This window comes from Tinamus guttatus, unplaced genomic scaffold (assembly GCF_059628265.1).
Source record: "Tinamus guttatus ecotype Peru unplaced genomic scaffold, ASM5962826v1 Tinamus_guttatus_pri_ptg001002l, whole genome shotgun sequence".
Taxonomy (NCBI): Eukaryota; Metazoa; Chordata; class Aves; order Tinamiformes; family Tinamidae; genus Tinamus; species Tinamus guttatus.
The window spans coordinates 14460-35000 of record NW_028289536.1 but is presented as its reverse complement, the minus strand read 5'-3'; the positions used below and the strand labels follow the sequence as shown (position 1 = coordinate 35000).

General features: G+C 36.5%; 1 protein-coding gene across 2 annotated transcripts in view; it reads left to right on the top strand.

Annotated features, from left to right (window-relative positions):
* LOC104569779 (vasculin) overlaps nucleotides 1-19812 on the top strand; it is a 28036-nt gene extending 8224 nt beyond the window's left edge. The window contains exons 3-12 of one of the 2 annotated variants that reach the window (XM_088538316.1): nucleotides 2981-3100; nucleotides 8896-9019; nucleotides 9508-9731; nucleotides 10434-10500; nucleotides 11883-12067; nucleotides 12846-12986; nucleotides 13415-13579; nucleotides 15956-16140; nucleotides 18414-18516; nucleotides 19330-19812. In XM_088538316.1, the coding sequence (XP_088394442.1) occupies nucleotides 3038-3100; nucleotides 8896-9019; nucleotides 9508-9731; nucleotides 10434-10500; nucleotides 11883-12067; nucleotides 12846-12986; nucleotides 13415-13579; nucleotides 15956-16140; nucleotides 18414-18516; nucleotides 19330-19488 (1416 nt within the window). In that variant the 5' untranslated portion in view covers nucleotides 2981-3037 and the 3' untranslated portion in view covers nucleotides 19489-19812. The remainder of the gene's footprint in view (nucleotides 1-2980; nucleotides 3101-8895; nucleotides 9020-9507; nucleotides 9732-10433; nucleotides 10501-11882; nucleotides 12068-12845; nucleotides 12987-13414; nucleotides 13580-15955; nucleotides 16141-18413; nucleotides 18517-19329) is intronic. The other variant, XM_088538317.1, reaches the window with a different exon arrangement.
* The last annotated feature ends 729 nt before the right edge of the window (nucleotides 19813-20541 follow it).

Sequence of the window (20541 nt, the reverse complement as noted above, 5' to 3'; positions counted from 1 at the left end):
TCAACATTCTGTTGCTGAATAATCAGGTACACTTATTTATTTGGCCTCTTTATAGAAAACAAAACAGAACTAATATTCAGAATGTTTGGGTTGCAACTGCTTTGTCGATTCTCTGCCCCTGTGATATCCTGGAATATCGTTTCTTTCCCCATTGTCATTCCTCTCTCCCTGTGGACTTTCCCATCCACAATTTGCTAATACGTGGTCCATGTAGGCAGGCAGTGCAGATTTCATTGAAAGGGATTTTCGAGAGTCACTTTTCCAACTCCTTATTAGTGTTATTCAGCTCTAAGGATGCTGGTCTTCTGTAAGTCTACAAATTCAGAAAGAAGATTTCTGATGCTCAAAAGAATACTAGGGTAACAATGATCAATTAAATTTATCTTTGTCTAACCAGTTCAAGGTATCTGTAACCTTTATTTTCTTGTCAATATTTTAAAGTGATTTGGAGATATTTGTAAGGGAAATTACTGTTGCTTGGCTATGCTGGCAGGTGCAGTGCAGGGCACATGACATGAATTTCTAGTATGTGAAGGAAGTCCGTTCTGGTTTCCTTGCCTTATACTTTTACTCCATGGCTTTTACTAATATAACTGCTTCTTGGTTTATCAATAAGTGAGTTACTACAGGCATCAGGAAGATTTATTAACTCTCCAGTTACCATGTCTGTAAATGAGTCTGATATTTGTCTGCATTATATTCTGATTTTTTTATGTGCTATGCAGAGATATGAGCAGGATTAACAGATGTTTGCTTGGATTCTACACTGTGCTTTGCCAGTAATGCTCTTACGCTTTGTGAGTGGTTAGAAACTTCTGCCCTGTATTCTTGGTCTGCCTATTTAGTGAAATCCTTCAGGAGGGAAGGGATAATCTGTAACTGGACATGTTTATGTCTCTAATTTAGAACAAATATTTTTTTACTTGTGAACATGAGGGGGGAAAAATATTTTTGCTGCAAGAAACTGCACATTTTACTACAATGCGAGTATGTATATTTGTTACAGCTAAAATGTATTACATAACACTTGCAGGTAGTTTGTTCAACAGGTTCTCCTTTACCTGTCCTTTATGCCTGCTTTGTGTTAACCACGTGGAAGCTCTTGGCTTCCAACTGAGCTTTGTAAGCAAAACTTAAATGTTAGTCACTTCAGCTGTTGCATAATTTTTCAAGTATTAGTGGATAGTAAAAATTGAGATAGATAAAAATGAGATGAGGCCTGAAGAAGCATTTTGTTGTAAATTCATCTGAACAGTCTCAACAATGCAGTCTTTTTTTTTTTTTTTTTTTTTTTCTCCTTTTTGTACCATGCTGAATTTTAGCTGCTCTATGGCAGGAGGAAAAAAAAATCAATTTATATATTGGTTGCAGTATGTTCTTAATGTTAAAAATGTTTGATTTTTTTTTTAAATGTTGACTTAAAGGAGCATAGTTAATTGGGGAAAGAGGGAGATAAAACTGTATGAACTTAATTCTTGTAAAGCTATACCATGAGATGGGGAAAGGCAGAGTCATTTTTACAGTATTATATTTGTGCACATATATTGTATTATAAATTATGCTGTTTAATTACAATTATTAGTTTCTGACTTTGACTTTATGACTTCTGATAATATCAATTGGAAAAGATTCAAACATTTGTGTTAGTATTGGAGAATCTTGTTCTTCGCATATTTAAAACTGCTACATTTCTAGCCTCAATCTGTTGTAACTTATCTTGTGATTCTTATGATGTTTTGGATTAACAGATGTCTCATTTCTCAGTGGAATTTAACAGATATTCATAACAATTGTTTAAATACCTCTTAGGCCCTCTTTTAGTGAGATAAAGCAAGCCAAGTTCTATTCTTGTTCTTGATCACTAAAATAATTCCTTATTGTATTCAGTTAAGTTCTGAATTTTAGAATTGTTATTCTAAATGTAATCATGTTCTGCGCTTTCTCACATAAACACCCACTCACACATATGTTATGGAAAGCTGGCTATGTTGTGTCAAGTTTTTGATTTGATTTCTTCCTTTAATAGGATGAGCACAAGCTAATGATAGGAGTTGTTTCCTTAGGTCAACCTTTGTTATTGTTGAGTTGACTCTAGGTGTTTTACTTAGCTTTTTCACAGAAGTCTTGATTTCCAATTCATATAATTGTTCTACACTTTTCTCAAGTTCTGCCTCTGTTTTAAGCAAATGAAAAGCACTGCATTTTCCCAAATTCTTTTCAGATGAGGCAATAAGTGAAACTTATAAAAGAACCCTACCAATCAAACCATAAAAAGAAAAATCTTTTTAGATGTTGACTCGGCATACTTGGTGCAGTGATTTTATTTCAGTTACTACTGTGGCTCAAGTTGTGTTACAGAGGTGCCTTTATAACAAATTTCTTTACATCTTTTGGAAACTACTGTTCATTATCATTTAGCATTTGCTTATATGTAGCTGATATGTTGTCTTGTGTGTGTGTAAGAGAAGACTAGCTCACAGACACTGAGTTCTTCATAGGCTGTCAGTAAAATTAAAGCAGATTTTGTAAATGCTCATATGGATGCTGTTAGCCCTCATTCTATTCATATAGTTAAATAACATAGTTGAAATTTTAATTGAAAGTAGGACAATATTGTCCATGTTTCTGAAGGGAGAAGTGTTCTACAAAACAATTTTGTTTTGGTATCCACATAGTAGTGGGGAAAGCAGCCTGGAACAGAAAATATTTCACAAGCTAATTTTGCCAAAACTTTCTGATCTGACCTCAACACAAGATGCTGTGCCTTTTTAATTTTATGTTATAAATTAGATGAATGGTATGATTCTGTCTTCAGTGTCTGTAAAATATTTAATTGGTGTGATACTTTGTTTTTGAAAGAGCAAGTGTTCACCCATAATGACAGATGAGACTGCTAGATTCAAAAGTAGATTTGTTTGGCAAACATCTGATAAACATCTGATATGTACTAATTTCTTATTATCCCCCCCGCCAATTGCAGGAACTTGCCATGAGGTGCTAAAGCCTTGTTTCACTGATTTGGAGAGACTGGACCTAAATGGCGCAGCATGACTTTGCTCCAGCCTGGCTTAATTTTCCTACTCCACCTTCATCAACAAAGGTATGTTCTTTGCTGTTCTTTTGAATAGGCAGTCTTATTATTAAAGAAATTTAAGTGCTATAACCCAAATCATAGGAAAAAAATATTTTTATGCATATGTGAAGAGTGATAACAGACGACATATAGTAAATCTTGCTGTGGTGCTTTAAATAATTGGACCCTACCTGTCATCAGTAGAGGTGAATTGCTTTATTTTGTGCTAAAAGAAATGAGAGGTATGTTTGATGTCCCAAATCTTGATTCTGCTCTTTAGCGTTCTATGCCTCTTATAGAAAAATATTCTTTATTCTGTCATCTGAATGCTTAAAAAAAAATGAAATAGACTTTCTGAAATGACTCTTCAGTTGCTAATGGGGTGTTTGTAAGTATTTCAAGGGTGTGGTGCTTTCAAATAATTCTGTATCCTTTCTGTGCTGTTTCTATGCAGAAGCAGAGGCACCACTGGATATTTCAAATTAGTGTTTTTTTTTTCTTCTATATTAAGAAACCTGTCTTCATTATAAATACTTTTGAATGCATCCAGAATGGTCTGCAGCTCTGAGAGTGGTATTGCCTTATTTTAATGCATTTATGTAACTCTTGTCCTTTATGTGAAATAATCCTTATATACATACTGCTATATGTTTGTGCTATTGTTAAATGCAGAGTCAAAATTAATTGTGTCCTTATTGTTTTTTTTAAGTGTGTGTACATGTGTGTATATATAAGCATTTATATGTGTTTTTTAAAGTTAAGTCAGCGAGTTGAGTAGGGTCATCATATTACTACTTTCTTCTGCACTGATCTATCTATCTTTGGTTAGTCTTTAAGTAACTGTCAGTTGTCTTCCTGGGAACATTAGGCCTACCTGTTTCTAGGTGGTAACTAGTGTCTGATTTTTATTCTGTTTGATTTCACTTCTTGTGATCTCCTTTTTCCAATTTAATAGATTTCTACTGAATCGGAGTATGATTCAGTACTGAATCAGATATATACCACATTTGGACTTTAACCACTCAAAGTGTCTGTTTAGTTCGCATAAGGTTCGTTCTGTTGTTCCTCAAAAATGTGAGCCTTTTGGAAGGGTCCCCCTGCTCCCCATTAGTTCCCAGAACAGACCTTCTATTATTCCTCTCTGCAACTGTATTGTTTAGATGTTGGAAGAGCAGAGAAGGACCGAGATGAAGGGTGGGTTGAAGAGGGCAAAGGGTCTCGTGTTCTATGCAGAGTGGAGCTGGGATGAGGCCATGGTATCAACATCTCTCAAACTTGAGAAGAGAAACAGAAGAGAGTTCTATCCTATTGATTTTTTTATTTCCTAGGAAAGGACCTTTTAGGTATTGCATCTTTGGGGGTTTAGTTGCCCTCAATCCTGGATACCTGAAACTTTCCATTGCGCAGTTAAAAAGACTGATTTCAGAAGAACCAGGTACCAGGAGATCAGGATTATAGATGAGCTTTCTTAATGTGATTGATACAGATAACGGGATAACAGCTTGACTGAAATCCACCTTACTGCTGCTGATTTCCTTTTAAGAATAAGTGCTATGTATATATATATATATATATATATATATATATATATTTTAGTATCATCCACCTGTTACTTACACAGGAGAGCTCACTGCTGAGTACCTTTTGTTCAAGTGTAATTTTTGCATCAATACCATATTGCAGCTGGGCAGGTGGAAACAGGAACAAATAATGAGTAGTGTAGGCATCTTGGGAACTCTCTGAAAACATTCCCATAAAAACATGTATGAGAAGATTATAAACAGGCCAGTGTACTCATGGTTTTTGCAAGGTTGTCCTATTCCTTGATGTTACACAATAAGACTTTTTGTGCTAGAAAATCTTTTCTTTTTTTGACTAGCTGAATTTAAGTCTCAACTTCTAGAAATAACCAGTAGAGTTCCTGTTGATTACAAAGTTTAGTGCCATCTTTTCCACAAAAAGTGTGATAGATTGATACCCCCATCATGTGGGGAAAATGCAAATTGCACAGTCTTTGCACACATCTTGAGATGCATTATGTCAGGTACAACTCGGACGCTATACATAAAAAATCTCATCAATTCTACTCAGCCCTGGTGAGGCCGCATCTGGAGCATTGTGTCCAGTTCTGGGCTCCACAGTACAAGAGGGATGTGGAGCTGCTGGAGAGAGTCCAGCACAGGGCCACAAGGATGATCAGGGGCCTGGAACATCTGCCCTATGAGGAGAGGCTGAGGGAGCTGGGCCTGTTCAGCCTGGAGAAGAGAAGGCTGAGAGGGGATCTAATCAGTGTATATAAATACCTCAAGGGAGGGAGTGCAGAGGACGGGGATGGTCTCTTTTCAGTGGTGACCACTGATAGGACTAGAGGAAATGGCCGGAAACTGAAGCACCAAAAATTCCATAGGAACTTAAGGAAAAATTTCTTAACAGTGGGGGTGACAGAGCACTGGAACAGGCTGCCCAGAGAGGTTGTGGAGTCTCCTTCTCTGGAGATCTTCAAAACCCGCTTGGATGCAGTCCTGTGCCACGTGCTCTAGGTGACCCTGTGTGTGCAGGGGGTTGGGCTAGATGATCTCTAGAGGTCCCTTCCAACCTTCACCATTCTGTGATTCTACGATTGTAATTAAACCTTGTGAAAATGTATTTTTAAAAGTTCAGCTAAAAAAAATGAAAGTTAGATTTCAAAGACCATACTGGAAGGTTGTCTCCATATGTAAATGAACATGGAGTTGTCTTCTAAAATTTCATATTTAATCAACAATTGCTTAAATTTTGCTAGCTTATTCAGAGTTTGCTTAATATATGTTTTTAATTGAATTGAAAAGATTCATTGTGATACTTTATTAACTGTTTAAATCTATTGATTGTTTTTTGTGTGTTGTACGTGGGATCTTTTTTATATTTATTCCCTGTATTCGTCAAGGAAATTCACTGTTCAAACCTCTAGTGATAACAGGTTGTCCCTCTCAAGTTGACTTTTTACAATCTGAAAATACACTTTGTATTTTAAACTTATTTTGGGCTACTTGAACTTGAATTTTAGCTAGTAGGTGTTGAATTCCCCTTTCCTGAGGGGATCTTCAGTGGAACTTGGATGTCATCTGTTGTATGCTTGTGTCTTGAATGAAAAGATAAGAAGAAAACTTTCTGCCATGCTTTTTTTTTTCAGAATAGGTGGATTTTTTTGCTCTCTGACTCAAGCTCTTTTTTTACACTCTTTGACCAGTGATGTACTTCTAAATTAACATAGTTAAATATTTAATATTTAATAGTTAATAATTTTAGGAATGTAACTTTAAGCTTTCTATGTCAAACTTGCATCATTCATGGTTATTTTGAACCACATCGTCAAGGTTTTTCTTGATAGTCGTGAAGGTTGTACAAAATCTTTATCATAATCTCTAGATGATGACTAGGAAAATTTGTGGACTGTGTGACAAACAGGATGAGTAATGCCCATGTGAAGTGTCTGCTTTGCTGTTTTCTTGTTTGTCTGTAGCCATCATCTTAAGTCAGGCCAGCATCAACCCTAAGCTAAAGAGCTATAGGTGCTGTTAATCTAAGTTTACTAGTTACCACTGTTAATATGATGCTTGCATTTAGGCTATATAGATTTCAAACCTTGCCACAAATGGCCTTTTGAGATGCCCCTTGCAAGATGACAAGGTCTCTAAATGTCACATAAATGACATTTGACAGACATTTAAGATAAAAGAAATGTGTTAACTTGAAATTCTCATCATGCTAGTGATGGGCAATTCCCTCTGCTGTCAGGAAGCTTCAGAGTCCTGCAGGTTGTGCTTATCCTTACTTTGCCTTCTAATGTCCTTTTATCACCACCTCAGTTACAGCCTTCCACACATCTCTCTTAAAGGGTGGTGCTCAGTCTTTCTTCTTATTTCCTTAGACTTCATTTTTTTTTTCTCCTCTCTAAATTAGAAGTGATTTTTAAAGCTTTTCCTTTAGCTATTTGGCTTAAATTTGAGGAGAAATTATTGCTCCTTTAAAGCCAGGACCTTTTTTGCCTACTTTCTTTTGTTTTTCTTCATTATATGTTTTCAAGTGTACTACTATTCATTTGTCTTTCTGTCTTCATCCAAGGATTGGAATCAGAAAATGACATTGACACTTCCGTATCAGGCCTGAAGCATGGTGATGTGTGTGTGTGTGGTTTTTTTGTTTGTTTGTTCTTCAGGCATAGTCTGAAGACTTTAGAAATGCCTTTTACTTAGATGCATCCATTCTACTGTATCTGTTTCTTTCTCCAGAGGTATATATGAAAGGTAACCACTAAAACTTAAAACTATTTTGTGAGGTTTCTACAAGGATGGTATTTCATGATGATGCGAAGTCTGGATCAAGACAGGAGGCATACCGACTTCCTAGCTTTATCCTAGACATGCTACTATCGGAATAGAATGTTTCACTTTTTCTCCAACTCAGAACGTGTAAGAACGAGAACTGGCACATCATGGATCATGGGCAGTATGATCCCAAGGATTATGTGAATAAGCCATTATTGCTGTGGTGTTTGTTTGTTTTTTTGTTTGTTTGTTTTTTCTATTTGTTTTTTCTCCTCTCTGAGTATTCTTCAGATCTGGAGAGGGAAAGGGCTTCAGGCAGCATATAAATCCTTGTGCACTAGAGCAGATGCTTCCTGAAGTTATCAGATCTACTTCTCTGACTTTGTGCCTTTTAACACAGCTGTTCATCTATACATTCAGAGCTAATATGGCACTTCCAAGTGCTGGATCTCTTGGTTACATGCAGCACAGTGGACATCTATGTGCTCAGGAGATTTGGTTCTGGAGAGAAGGGGCTTTTGCTTCATCCCTAATGAGTTGGTTTTAAAAGAGCAAGTGGGTTGTGTGACAGGCGGGTGCTGGGGAACATGTTTTCCCCTTAGGCACTTGTGTGGTACTTCCAAACGCAGGATTAAGCATTGCCCTTTTGAGTTAAAACCTTGTTCTTCAATTCTTGAGCTGTGGTAGTGAGAAATAGGGTATTTCTTTCTTGCTCTTATTAGATACACTATAGTATTAAAATAGTAAAACCAGACAGAAATAATAGGAAGGACAGCTGCTGTAAGACTTTTTCTAGGTTTAATTTGCTAAGGAATGAGTTCTAGTAAAGACGTGTTTTGACTTTGAGTTTTACTCTCAGCTCAAGATTTTAGTTGATAAAGTACTTCCTACTGAAATTAAGTATATATTACTTTAAAATTTCTCATGTCTATTTGTCTGATAATTCAGAGTATATTCATGAATATGGACTCTTTCAACTTTCCATGGTTCTTTATTTGTATTTCATATTAGTTGCATTTTTTTCTTATTAAGTTGTAATGAGAAGACTTAATAAACTGGGCTTTTAGGTGTCTAGGGGTAGCCTCTCCAAGCTTTTTGTGCAGTGCACATGTGTAGTCTGACTGCCCAAATCAATATCCTGTACTGCCATCAAAACTGGGTTCTTATGTCCTTTCTTACTCCTCTCATTTATTTATTTAACCTCTAATGTGATGTGCATCACTGCTCTTTTACTGCCAAACCAAAATTCTTGGGACTTCTACCCAGTGTTCCTCCTTCCTTGTGACACAAGCAGCTGTTTCATTGTTCTGAAGTGGAGGATGTAGCTTCTACTAGCATGGGAGATAATGACATAACTCCAAATGTATGCATGCTTGAGAGCTACTGTGTGGGCTGACATTCAAAATCCTTTTTAAAATGGTTTGTATATACCATGAATAATGTGCATATCGGCTCTGAGGTATCTAATTGCTAACAAAACTGCGTTATCAATCTACTACTTATGCTCCTTTCCAGTCATCACTGAACTTTGAGAAACATTCTGAAAATTTTTCATGGACAGAGAGCCGTCATGAAGCAAATTGCAGAAGGCACAACTCTTCAGATGGGTTTGAACCTAATATTGGAAGGCATAATGGAGGTATGATTTATTTTTCATGGGATATCTTACATATATTTACTTTGCTGCTTTGTAGCACTTTATCTTCAGATTTTTTTTTTCTAGCTAATAGTCATCCTATGCTGGTTGCCTTATTCTGTAGTAGAACTGAGATAGGGAAAGACATTTTTTTCTGGGACAGGATATCATGACTAACAGTTGGTTGGAGTAAAGTGACTGCTGGTGTATTTGTCTATACCAAGAATAAGTGTATGGAGTTAACTTTCTACACAGTGACATAAATGAGCATTCAGGAAAGAGGTTTGACTAGTCTTGAAGTCAGGCTAGTGTCTTCCTTCTCTGTCACGGTCCTGTGAGATTCTACCCTACTGCTTATATTAATGTAAACTAAGTTAATCACTTCCCAGAATATAGAGCTGCTTGCTTAACTCCTTTTCCAATTTCGCAGAAGTAGAATATTCTTTCAAAACTGTTTGTAATTACATTTCTTTAACATTTAAAAATCTAAGGGCAATTTGGGAGAAAAGAGAAAAATGGTTGGCATTCACAAGGCAGAAATGGTATGGAAAACATAAATCATCGTGGGGGATATCATGGCGGAGGCACTCGCTCTCATACAAGCAGTTTCCATTGTGGAAAAAGCCAAGGACTGCATGAAAATAACATACCTGAAAATGAAGCTGGCAAAAAAGAAGACGAGGAAGAACCCAAACAATTCGAGGCTGAGGATTTTGTAAGTTAATTGTAATTATAATAAGCAAGCTTTCATTGTTTCTGCAAGTGCCATTTTGTCCATTGCAAGCTACTTGATGAGATTTCAGCAGTTACAGATCATCTTATAAGGGATCACCCTTTCCATAGGTAAGAGGGTGTTAGTTCACCTGTCCACTAACTTTTCTGTTATCTCCAGTTCTTACTGGTTTTTTGTTACTGTCACCTAGGTGTTTAAATGAAGTTCAAGTGTTTAAGTAAAACTACAATTGGATTCTAAGCTTATTTCATAGTATCTTACTGCAGTTTACTGTAGCATGTGTGTGGTGTGTGTGTTAAATTCTACATGACTGCATTAATGGAAATCTGAGGTACTAACCTGCCACCTACTACTTGAGGTTGCAGACTTCAACATAGAATTGTAGGAAGTAAGAGAAAGAGTAAACTTCCTTTTTCAAGAACTACACATTGCTGTTTTTTGCTTTCTCTGCACAGTTCATATAACTGAATACTGGCTGACATTTTATTAAAGAATAAAGTAACAAATGAGCGCTGATTCATTTGGTTGTGTTGTGGGGAGACATGTCTAGCCTGTCCCCATTTACAAATCTTTGTTAGCAGAGGGTATGCTTCAGATGTTATTGTGATTCTTTATTTCACCAATTCCACATTTTAAGACTTACAGTTAAATTTCATTTTTAATGATGTTCAAACTTCCTTTCAGCCATCGCTGAATCCTGAATATGAGAGAATATCAAACCAGAATAAATCTTTAGCTGCAGGTGTATGGGGTGAGTATTATTGACTTTGTAGTATAAAAATCTGGCAGAGACCTAATTTTTTTTTTTTTTTAACTTGAAACAGTTTACGGGGATATTTTTTTTCCCCAAATATTACAGTAGCGTGGTTTGAATTGGAGAAAACCTTGATGTTGCCAGAAGTAACTGCCTTGTCATAAAAGAGGTAATACTTCCATTTGGGTACCATTCTATGGGTCTGTAGATGCAGGTACAGGCGGGGTGGTTCTCCTAGTAGTAGTACATGTCTGTCTTTAAAGACGTCAAGAATTCTCCTCCAGAGAGGAAATAGGATGACTGTGGGTTAGCTAAACTAGTGATGTAATAGCGAGCTGAAGGCTTCATGAAAGAAAACTTCTGTGTTCTGAAGAACTTGCAAAGGAACCTGGGAGGGCTGGAGAGAACAGGCTGGCTTGCACAGATTTAAGCTCTCAGGAAGCAAATGTCTTCAACCATGTTGCCTGCGTTGATAAATTTTTTTTTTTTTTTTTTTACTTCAGGGAAAACTGAGAGAGTGGGCAGTGAACTGAACTGTAGTTTGGGTTCTTTTCTCATCTCTATTTGATGTATTTGGCTACTACTTTAAAGATCTGTAGGTTTTAAATATACAATTCATGCTAAGATGATGGCAGATTTAGACTGTACAATTTTTAAAGCAATAAACTTAGAACCTGTATCTCTTTATAAGAGGTTAGTCATGGGGGGGATTAAAATTGTTATTTCACTTTTTGAAAAATTTAACTCTTCTGTGTGTGTTTGACACCAAATGTCAGTTGCTTAGTGGGTGTGGTGATCAGCCATCTCTTTAATGACTGTCTCTGTCTTGAATCTGGAAATAATAGGGTGAGTTTCAAAAGTTATGTTATGCTCAACTGAGGCATAGGGAGAGAGAAAGCTGGTTTTGCCATGGTCTAGGGTAATACACATCCTTTCCTTATATTTATAGTGTTTCATGTGGAACATTTGACTCTAAACTGATTTTTTAATAAATGTATAAAGTTACTCTTTAGTAATAACCTGAAATATTAGGAATGAATCTTTTGAAGGTAATTATTAACAAATTGCAAACAAATACTTTATAGCTTTCTGACTGAAGAATGACTTTATTTTCCAAAAGCTAAAATTCTACCATGCCAAGTCAAATAATGTTAAAAATGATGATTGTAGAAAATGGAGCAGAACTTCAACTTACTCTACTTTGTACAATGTATTACTGATGAAGTTAGTGCTGAACTGAGTTCTTGTTTGCTCTGCACTGCATGACTACCTTGTACCCTATGAACTAGAAACCTAAAAATATGTAATTACTTTTATTATCACAATTAAGTATATATATTTTTTCTTTTCCTATTCCTTCCTCCCCTTTCTTTTTCCAGAGTATCCTTTGAATCCTAAATCTAGATCTCCAAGAATGCTGGTCATTAAAAAGGGGAGTACTAAAGAACTGCAGATATCAGGATTCCCTGTGGCTGGAGGTCTTCATTCACAGTCGGTCAAGAATGGAACCGGCACAAGTGTTTATAAAGGATTAGTCCCTAAACCAGCCACTCCACCTGCAAAGGTAAGTTTTGGATACTGGTGCCATGAACAACATGCTGAAAAAAATCGTAGTCTAATTCTGAATGTGCTCATTTCAGCTGAAGTGTGCTATACCTAGAGTATTATGATTTCAAGTCTTGCGTGCTTGAATTGTAGCCCCCCCCCCCCAAGTGTCTGGAAACACTTTATTTTTCTTTTTAAACTGTACTTTATTTTGATCTCTCTTTATTTCTTAATTACCTTTTTTTGAGGTGTGCAGGAGCTGTCCAGGTTAGTGTGAGGAGCATTTTCTAACTTATGGAGTAGCAAAGCCTTTTGTCTCTGTTTTTAACAGAAGAGTACCTAGTAGATAATGATAGTTCACATAAATACTTTCAGAATTTATCCCAATTATTGATATTGTGATACCGCAATCAATCTAGAACTGTCATTTAGCTTTTGTGCAACATTCTCTGTTTATCTCCTGATTTCCTTCATGAATTTTTCTGTGCCCCAAAGGCATCTTGTGGAGTTGTTCTCAACTCTAGCAGTACTACTTTCAGATATGAAAAGCTCTATATTTCTGTTCTTAATGCGTCAAATATCAGGGTCTTGATTGTTTTTGTATTTAACTGGTGCGAAGGTGTGAACAGTATTTGAGTGAATTGCTTATAAAACAGTCTGTCTTTTCCACAAAAGAAAGGTGTTTACACTAAATAATGGTTGTAGATTTCATTCTGCTTAATCATTTTTCTGAAGATTCTTGAAAACTTGTGATGTAGTTAACAAGTCTTTACATTTTTGTTTAATCTTCTGTTTAGCTGACACAGTGGAAAAGCCAAACAAAAGAAAATAAACTTGGGAATCCATTTCCTCATGAATCTGCATATAGTATTGGCAATTTCAGTGCTTTCAAATCAACTGCCAAGGCATTTAATGTGTCACATAATTCAGCGAAAGAGGTAAAGCAAATCTTTTTTTATCAAATCTGTCCATTTTTTAGCTTGATTACTTGACTGAGGTAGGAAAGGGATGTCTGTGGCCTTGGAGTGCTTGACAGTTTGCCTTGTAGGTTTGACATGCAGTAAAAATGATGCATTAGGAAGTTCAACCTCATAGACTTAAACTTAAAAACTGCTAATGTATGGTATGTTTGTGGAGGTCCACCTTTCATTAGCAGTGTTCCATAAGTCTATGTCTTCATAAATTAATAAATAGGCATCATACAAAAGACCTGTATATACCGAAATACAAATATGTTCCCTCTGGTTTCGAATGTGAGTGTACATGAAACGTGAAACTACAGGTACTCTTAAATGTTTTTTCAATGCTTTATAAAAGATAATCTCCTAAAATTCTTTTTTTTTCCCCTCCCATGGCCCTTCCTTAGTGTAATCGGTCAAATTCTTCATCCCCTGTTGACAAAGTTGGTCAGCCTCGTTTAACAAAATTAACAAGAATGCGGACTGATAAGAAGAGTGAATTTTTGAAAACATTGAAACGAGATAGAGTGGAAGAGGAACATGAAGATGAGAATCATGCTGGGCAGGAGAAGGTTTGATTTATAACTCCTATAGATATAGCAATGACAGATTTCAGACTGAACATAAAGTACTTCTGTGGCTATAAACAGATATGCAGTGCCAAGGAAAAAAGCTCATTGAAGAAACTTGTGTTGCAGTTAAGTCATTCATTTTCTGTTTTTAGAGATCCAAGGCCATGACCTTTTAATGAATTTTTAAAAATTATCCCAATTACTTCTTTCTCCAGTGCTGTGCTGGACTAGATCATCTCTAAAGGCTCCTTCAAACCTCAATCATTCTGTGAATTGATGAAATAATGTCATTCAAGGCTTTGGAGTTCTGCTTCTCTGAGTTCTGCTTCTCAGACTGCTTCCTATCTAAATTAGAATGTTTAGCCAGATGATCTCTTAATCTAGTTGTAGGAACAATAGTTTGGTTTATGCACATATGAAGAGCCTGCACTTTTACTTTCTGAGAGCTGCAAGACCTGCTCTGTGTGATACCATGTCGGGTGTTTCTGCAGGGTGCCATGTGTGCAGTGTTTGGGTGGCATCTGAGGATACAGCGTGCCAGAAAGAGCCAGTTTCAGTGCCAGACAGCAAAAAGCCATGAGCATTCTTGTCATGCCTAGTCAGGATGAAGCTGTTCCAAGCTTATGTTTGTTGGAAATGAGTGATTTAGAGGATGAAAAAGGCACAAATGGCAAATCAGCAAAAATAATGAGTGTTTTAGGGGAAGGATTATTGTGATTCAGTGAAATAAGTGTTGCCAGTGTGCATTCCTTATAATGGGGAGACTTCTGACCCTGTTTAATGAGGAAAAAGTTCAGCTTAAGTTTAAAAAGATATTTCAGAAAGTGCTATCTTGAACTTCAGAATTCTGAAAAATAATACATAAACTTTTTGGAAGATTCTAGTCCTCAAATTGTCCTGAATACTTAATATCTTCATGATACTTGTACCAATGGTATTTGGTTATCTGCTTTTCAGTTTTTTAATAAAAGTGTGTGTGTGTGTGTAGCAGGGGAGGAAGCATTTTCAGTTGTGGCAGGATGATGATGTTAGTTCCATGCATATTGTTCCCTGCCATTGCTGTTACATTAATGGACATTGGAAGAGGTTAACAAATCATGTAATGGTTGTCCTACTTTCAAGTTAATTTTAATAAAGCAAAGGCATAGTGTGCACCTGAGTGGATAGGGAGATATCTTCTGTAATATGGTCCTGCCGATGGGACTTTAAAGCCTGCTGTAACAGACTTCATCTCTAAAATAATGAGGCAAATCATGATCAGCAGCTGAATCATGCTTGCAAGAAGTTACTTTGCCCTAATGTATTAAATTTGTTCCTATTTCTATGAATATCATAGAATATTTATCTGAATAACATTCTCCAGGTTTCTACTTTAATAGCTGAACGTGTGTTTACCAGGATGTATGTTCTTAATTTCTTGCTCATCATTCTAAAATTCCTGGAAGCGGATAACATGGTAAACAGAAGTGGAATGATGATGATGGTCTTGGTCCTGGGCTCTGAAGTATCATTTCTCACAAGTGCAGCACTGGTTGATTGAGCAGCTGCCTACTGCAGTGGATAATGGTGTTACACACCATATGTATGGGTTTCATTTTCCAAAGGCTGTTAGCTAAATAATCCTACTCTGTTTTACAGTTGGTAAAACTTCTAGGGCTGCTTGGCTAGTTACCAAATAAGACCTAAAAACTGTTGAATGAGTGGAAACAAAAAAAGCTGTTGAGAGAGGATTTCAGAGCTTCTAATATCTGCGTCAACTTCATTAATTTTTAAATGCACTCTCTTCCTAGTTCTTATTTCTTAGCTAGATGAGGTATATAGTTCCTTAACTATACAGCAACCTGAGAATGCTGTGGTTGGGGTGCGTGTATATGTGTGTAGAGGAAGATGTTAGGTGGATTTAGAAGCAATGTCTGATCTCCTTAAATTTGTATCAGATGAATTTGCTGGTTGTGGTATGGTGGCTGCAGCCTGCCTTTTAAGTGATATAAACTTAATTCTCTTGATTTCAAACTGTTCCTGACACACACAGTTTTGATACTTATTTAATTAGAAAGCTTGCTAGTAATTACAGTAGATAACTTAGTGTTTCTTAAAATATGAAAGACAAATAAATTTGGATTTTGAGCGAAGTTTGAAGCAAACTAGAAAGTTTGCACTAGAGCATGGAGCTTTCTGCTTTAATTGATCAGTGACATAATATACATTGTTTTTTAGTATCTGGATATTGCAAACTCCTGAAGCATGAACAAAATTATTTCTTGAAGTAGTATAGAGTTTCTCCATTTAAAAGTGATTTAAATAAAACAGAATGACTGAATTTCAGCATTTGCAGATGATTATTCGTAAATGGAATTATGTAATTTTTTTTGACAGGATGATGACTCCTTTGACTTGCATAACAGCAACAGTCCTTATCATGAGAAAGATATAAACCGAAACTTTGAAAATGAAATTCCACAAGAGAATGGAAATGATTTGATTACATCTCAACAGATCATTCGATCTTCAACTTTCCCTCAGGCAGGTGTTCTTTCAAGCTCACTTGAGGCAGAACACAGGTACGTACTCTTACATTAAAAAAAAATGTTCCTAAATGGTAAGTGAGCTTGTCTTAAATTCTTACCATCTCGGAAGCTCCATCCAAAAACTGAAAAACAATGCACATAAATCCTGTCATTTAATGTACCATAATTGATCAAGTTCATGTCTTATGTAACATGCTCTGTTTTTCCTCATTGTTGAAATAAAGAAGTTAATACTTTTATATAGCTGACTTTAACTATCAAAAGTATCACAAGACAATGAAGGGGAAGTAAATTCAGAAAAGGTTTGAAACATTTCTAGTTTCTCACAAAAGTAACTGTAATAGCTATTGATACAGAGCAGTGCTGCTGAGAAATCACAACTGTAAAAGCCTTGGAGGTGAACTTGTTCAGGAGTCTATTTTAATTCCTGATGTTCCTAATAACTAAAGAAATGCAACATCCTTTCTAGTGATAGATCCTATGGTACACATAGGACTAGAGAGCTCTTCCTTTTGTAGTACCTATGAGGGAACTCATGATCTCTTTTCCCTTGCAAGTTTGAAAAGTGAAATGCACCCTGCTCTGTTCTGTCTTCCTTATTTTTCCCCACTGGCAAAAAAAAAAATCCTTTACTGCTATAAATTATTAGCAGCAATATTAGACTAGAAGATAGGAGTCAAATCTAGTTGGTCACTTGAAATGGCGTCCCTCACAGCTTTCTGGGCAAGCTTCTTTTCTTGTGGTATTCTGGAGACCTAGAGTGTCTCTGTATTTTACCAGCCCTTCAGCTGTAACCTCTATGTGTGTGTAAACATGTGTTGTGTTGAGCCTGTTTCTGATGACTCTAACTTGAGGTCACCAGCTTAATTTTTGGATGGCTTTGCATGCCTAATAAACATATTGGCACACCTTGTGAAAGCATGTGTGGGGCTCCTATTCTGTTGGGGGAGTTGTGGCATGCAGTGACCATGTACTTACCCATTGGTGTTAGCTTCAGATAATTTTGGATCTGTGTGTGTGTGTTTTTAAGTGTGGTTCACATTCTTTTAAGCATTTCTAGAAGGCTAGCTTAGGATGATGTTGCTTAAAACTTATTTAGCTACCTAAACTTTATTTACATTAAGAGAAGCTATATAACTCTTTACTATGTTGTATATAATAGTATCAACATCGTAGCTTGCTTGCAGTAAAACTTTAAAAGTCAGATTACTGTTTCTTAAAAAAACAAACAAAAAAAACAAACAAAAAAAACCTGAATCTTTTGTGCGCATATATATAAAATGCACATTTCTTTATTAAAAGAACAAACTTGTGCATTATTTATCCAGCTTTCTGTTGATAATGCTGTTCTTCATTTTTCTGTAAACATTTTTTCTTTAACTCCTCTTTCATAAGCTGTGTAGTTCTGTTCTCCTTCCCTCCAAGTCCAGGCTTTTATTTTGTCTTTAACAGCTGTCAGTTCTGTTGCAGGTTACCTACAGGTCTGCCCAGTGCACACCCATTGGAATTTGTTCTGTGGCAGGTTATACTCAAGGACTTTTCTTGTTGGTATCTGGCTAAATGAAGTACCAAATGGGACATCAGTTTTCAGTTCATCTGACTTCTGTATTTAAATTTTCAGTGTTCTTCAGCTCTAGGCTTCCTATATTGGTTCTGGCGTGTATTTTAGAAACCTCTTGGCATCGGAGCAATCTGTCCATTTCTCCTTCCCTCATCCCAGAACTCACTCCTAGATGTAGTTTTTCTATGCTGAAATACCAGGACCTGCCCTTAGGGTGATACTTGAGCAAATGCCAAGAAATCTTTCCTGGCAGCAGCCATTTGATTGAAATAGGATATGAAAAGCCATCATCATAGCTGCTTATGCTATCCAACAGCCATATCTTGTAATTCTCACAATTAAAAAAGATCTACCTTTTGACCCAAGAACTTTTGCAGCCTTACATTTAGAGGATTGGCAGAGAGGGCAGACTATTTTGTATTCTAAGCCTACTGGCAGGAAATGTCATACTTGGTACATGCAAGTGATGATGTGGATATATGCTTGAAAATAGGAATATGTTCTGTTAAGCTATTAAATGTTTAAATTTTGCAATCTTGAAATCAAGCATGTACAGGTAAAACAAGGTTAACAGCCTCTGTTTAAAAACCTGAAGATGTTTACCTCTGTATGAGAGCTCTTTATTTAAAAAGTAATAATTAGAGACTGCTTAATTTACTTATTACAGATTTTTATATATCTACCTAAGCAAAGCTTGAAAAGTGCATGCAACAAATTGCTTAATGTTGTTCTTTTTCTTTTAAAGGTTGTTAAAGGAGATGGGCTGGCAGGAAGATGGTGAAAATGATGAAACATGTGCTCCACTAACAGAGGATGAGATGAGGGAATTCCAAGTCATTAGTGAACAGGTGATGCTAAGCTAATGTTCTGTTATGAACTTGTACGTGAATGTCCTTAATATCTGTCTTGTGGGGGACCTCCAGTAATTTCAATGATTACATACCACTTCACTGAGATTGATGTTTCAGTTTTGTGGGTTGTGGTTTTTTTGTGGGTGTTTTTTTTTTTTTTTTTTTTTTTTTTTCCTACCAGTTGTTTCCTTTCTCTTCCCTCCTTGTCTTCCTTGTCTTTCCAACTGCATCAGGTAGTTGGAGAATGGGATACTCATCCCTCCTTCCTGGGCCCCTTCATCTTTTCAGACACAGCCTCCCATAGTAGCGAAGTTTGCAGCAGACTAGAAGAAAGGGGGGGTTGTATCGCAGGAGAGACCACCTAGGAGTGGTCACTAGGGAAGGAATCTGAAGGAGCAAAAGAGGATAATGCTCTTGTTCACTGCAAGAGCCCAACTTAGCACAGTTGGAGGTTCTTGGATCCAGGTAGTTGATCCAGAAGTTAAGGCACCCAGGTGTATATACTTAGAAATGGTAGTACTGTAGACTTACTATAGGTGAAGGTAGGTGAAGATGTGAGAGTGACAGAGCCCTGGAACAGGCTGCCCAGAGAGGCTGTGGAGTCTCCTTCTCTGGAGATCTTCCAAACCTGCCTGGATGCCACCCTGTGCCACATGCTCTAGGTGTCCCTGCTGGAGCAGGGGCGTTGGACTTGGATGGTCTCTAGAGGTCCCTTCCAACCTTAACCATTCTGTGAGTCTGTGATACAGAAAATACGGAAACTTAATTGTTGCACTTAACTGTTTATCTGTCTAAATACTTTTCTTTTAGTTACAAAAAAATGGCCTTCGGAAAAATGGCATCTTGAAAAACAGCCTCATCTGTGACTTTAAATTTAGCCCCTGGAAAAACAGCACTTTCAAACCTGCTCTGGAAATTGAGGATTCTGAGACAAGCAGCAGCGATACATCAGATGATGATGACGTGTGAAGATTTCTTGAACATCTGTAGAAGCTCTTTTTGGTCTCATAAATATTTTGGGGGTGTATTGTCCAAAAAAAAAATCTAATTTATGTATTAACCTACCCCATTAGAGAAAGAATGATGGGACTTCTCTCTGAAGAAAGCAAGGAGTGTTGTGTTGGGTATGTTGAACATTACTATAATTTCTTTGTAAACGAATGTTGTAGAATGAGAACTTGGGTTGACTCAGTATTGGCTTTCTTCAGCACTGCAGCATTTCTGACTAGCAATGTGACAATGTAACAAATCAGACTTTCTCATTTAATAATAAAAACAGAAAGAATTGTGTAATGTCTTCCAAAACTTCTGTCTTAAAATGTCCCAAGTCTATGAGGAAAAAAGGGGCAGTTGACAGTTTTGCTTGCCAAGTCATTTCTTTCTTACAATGGAAATCCTCAGATTCACTTTGTACACAACAAGGGCAATGTAGCATGTTGGCTAAAACAAGCAAAGTGCACTAAAACTATTTTCCTTAATTGAGCTGTTGTACTCTTCTACTTTTTCCACACATAATTGCTCTTTAGCCATTTGTAGTGTAGACATTGTTATAGCAAGAAAACCCTCATGTTACAGTTCCAAATTTCAAGAATTAACCTTTAATTGGAAAGCTTTATGGGGTATTGGAAGACCCAGTGTTTTCACAGTGAACATATTTGTGTGGGAAATTAAGCACTTTGAAAAGCTATTCACATGAAGAAAAATAATTACACTGACTGGATTTGTCTACTACATGGGAAATAAACTGATTTACTGAGTATTGTCTCAGTGCATAGCATCAAAGGTATTGTTTTTAAATTAGTAACAATTCTTGTTTGCATTTGGATTAAATGTACTCTGGCAGCAGTCATTGCATTTCAGAAAGAGTAAAAGTATTTTTATCCCCAGATCATGCTTTTATAGCAATGTTAGTATATGTATGTAATAAGCACTTTTTTAGTTACTTCGTGTAAAACCTTGTTTCACTTATCGCAATTCTTGAACTAATCTTGTGTTATGTAGTTTTATTTGGTTCATTTTAAC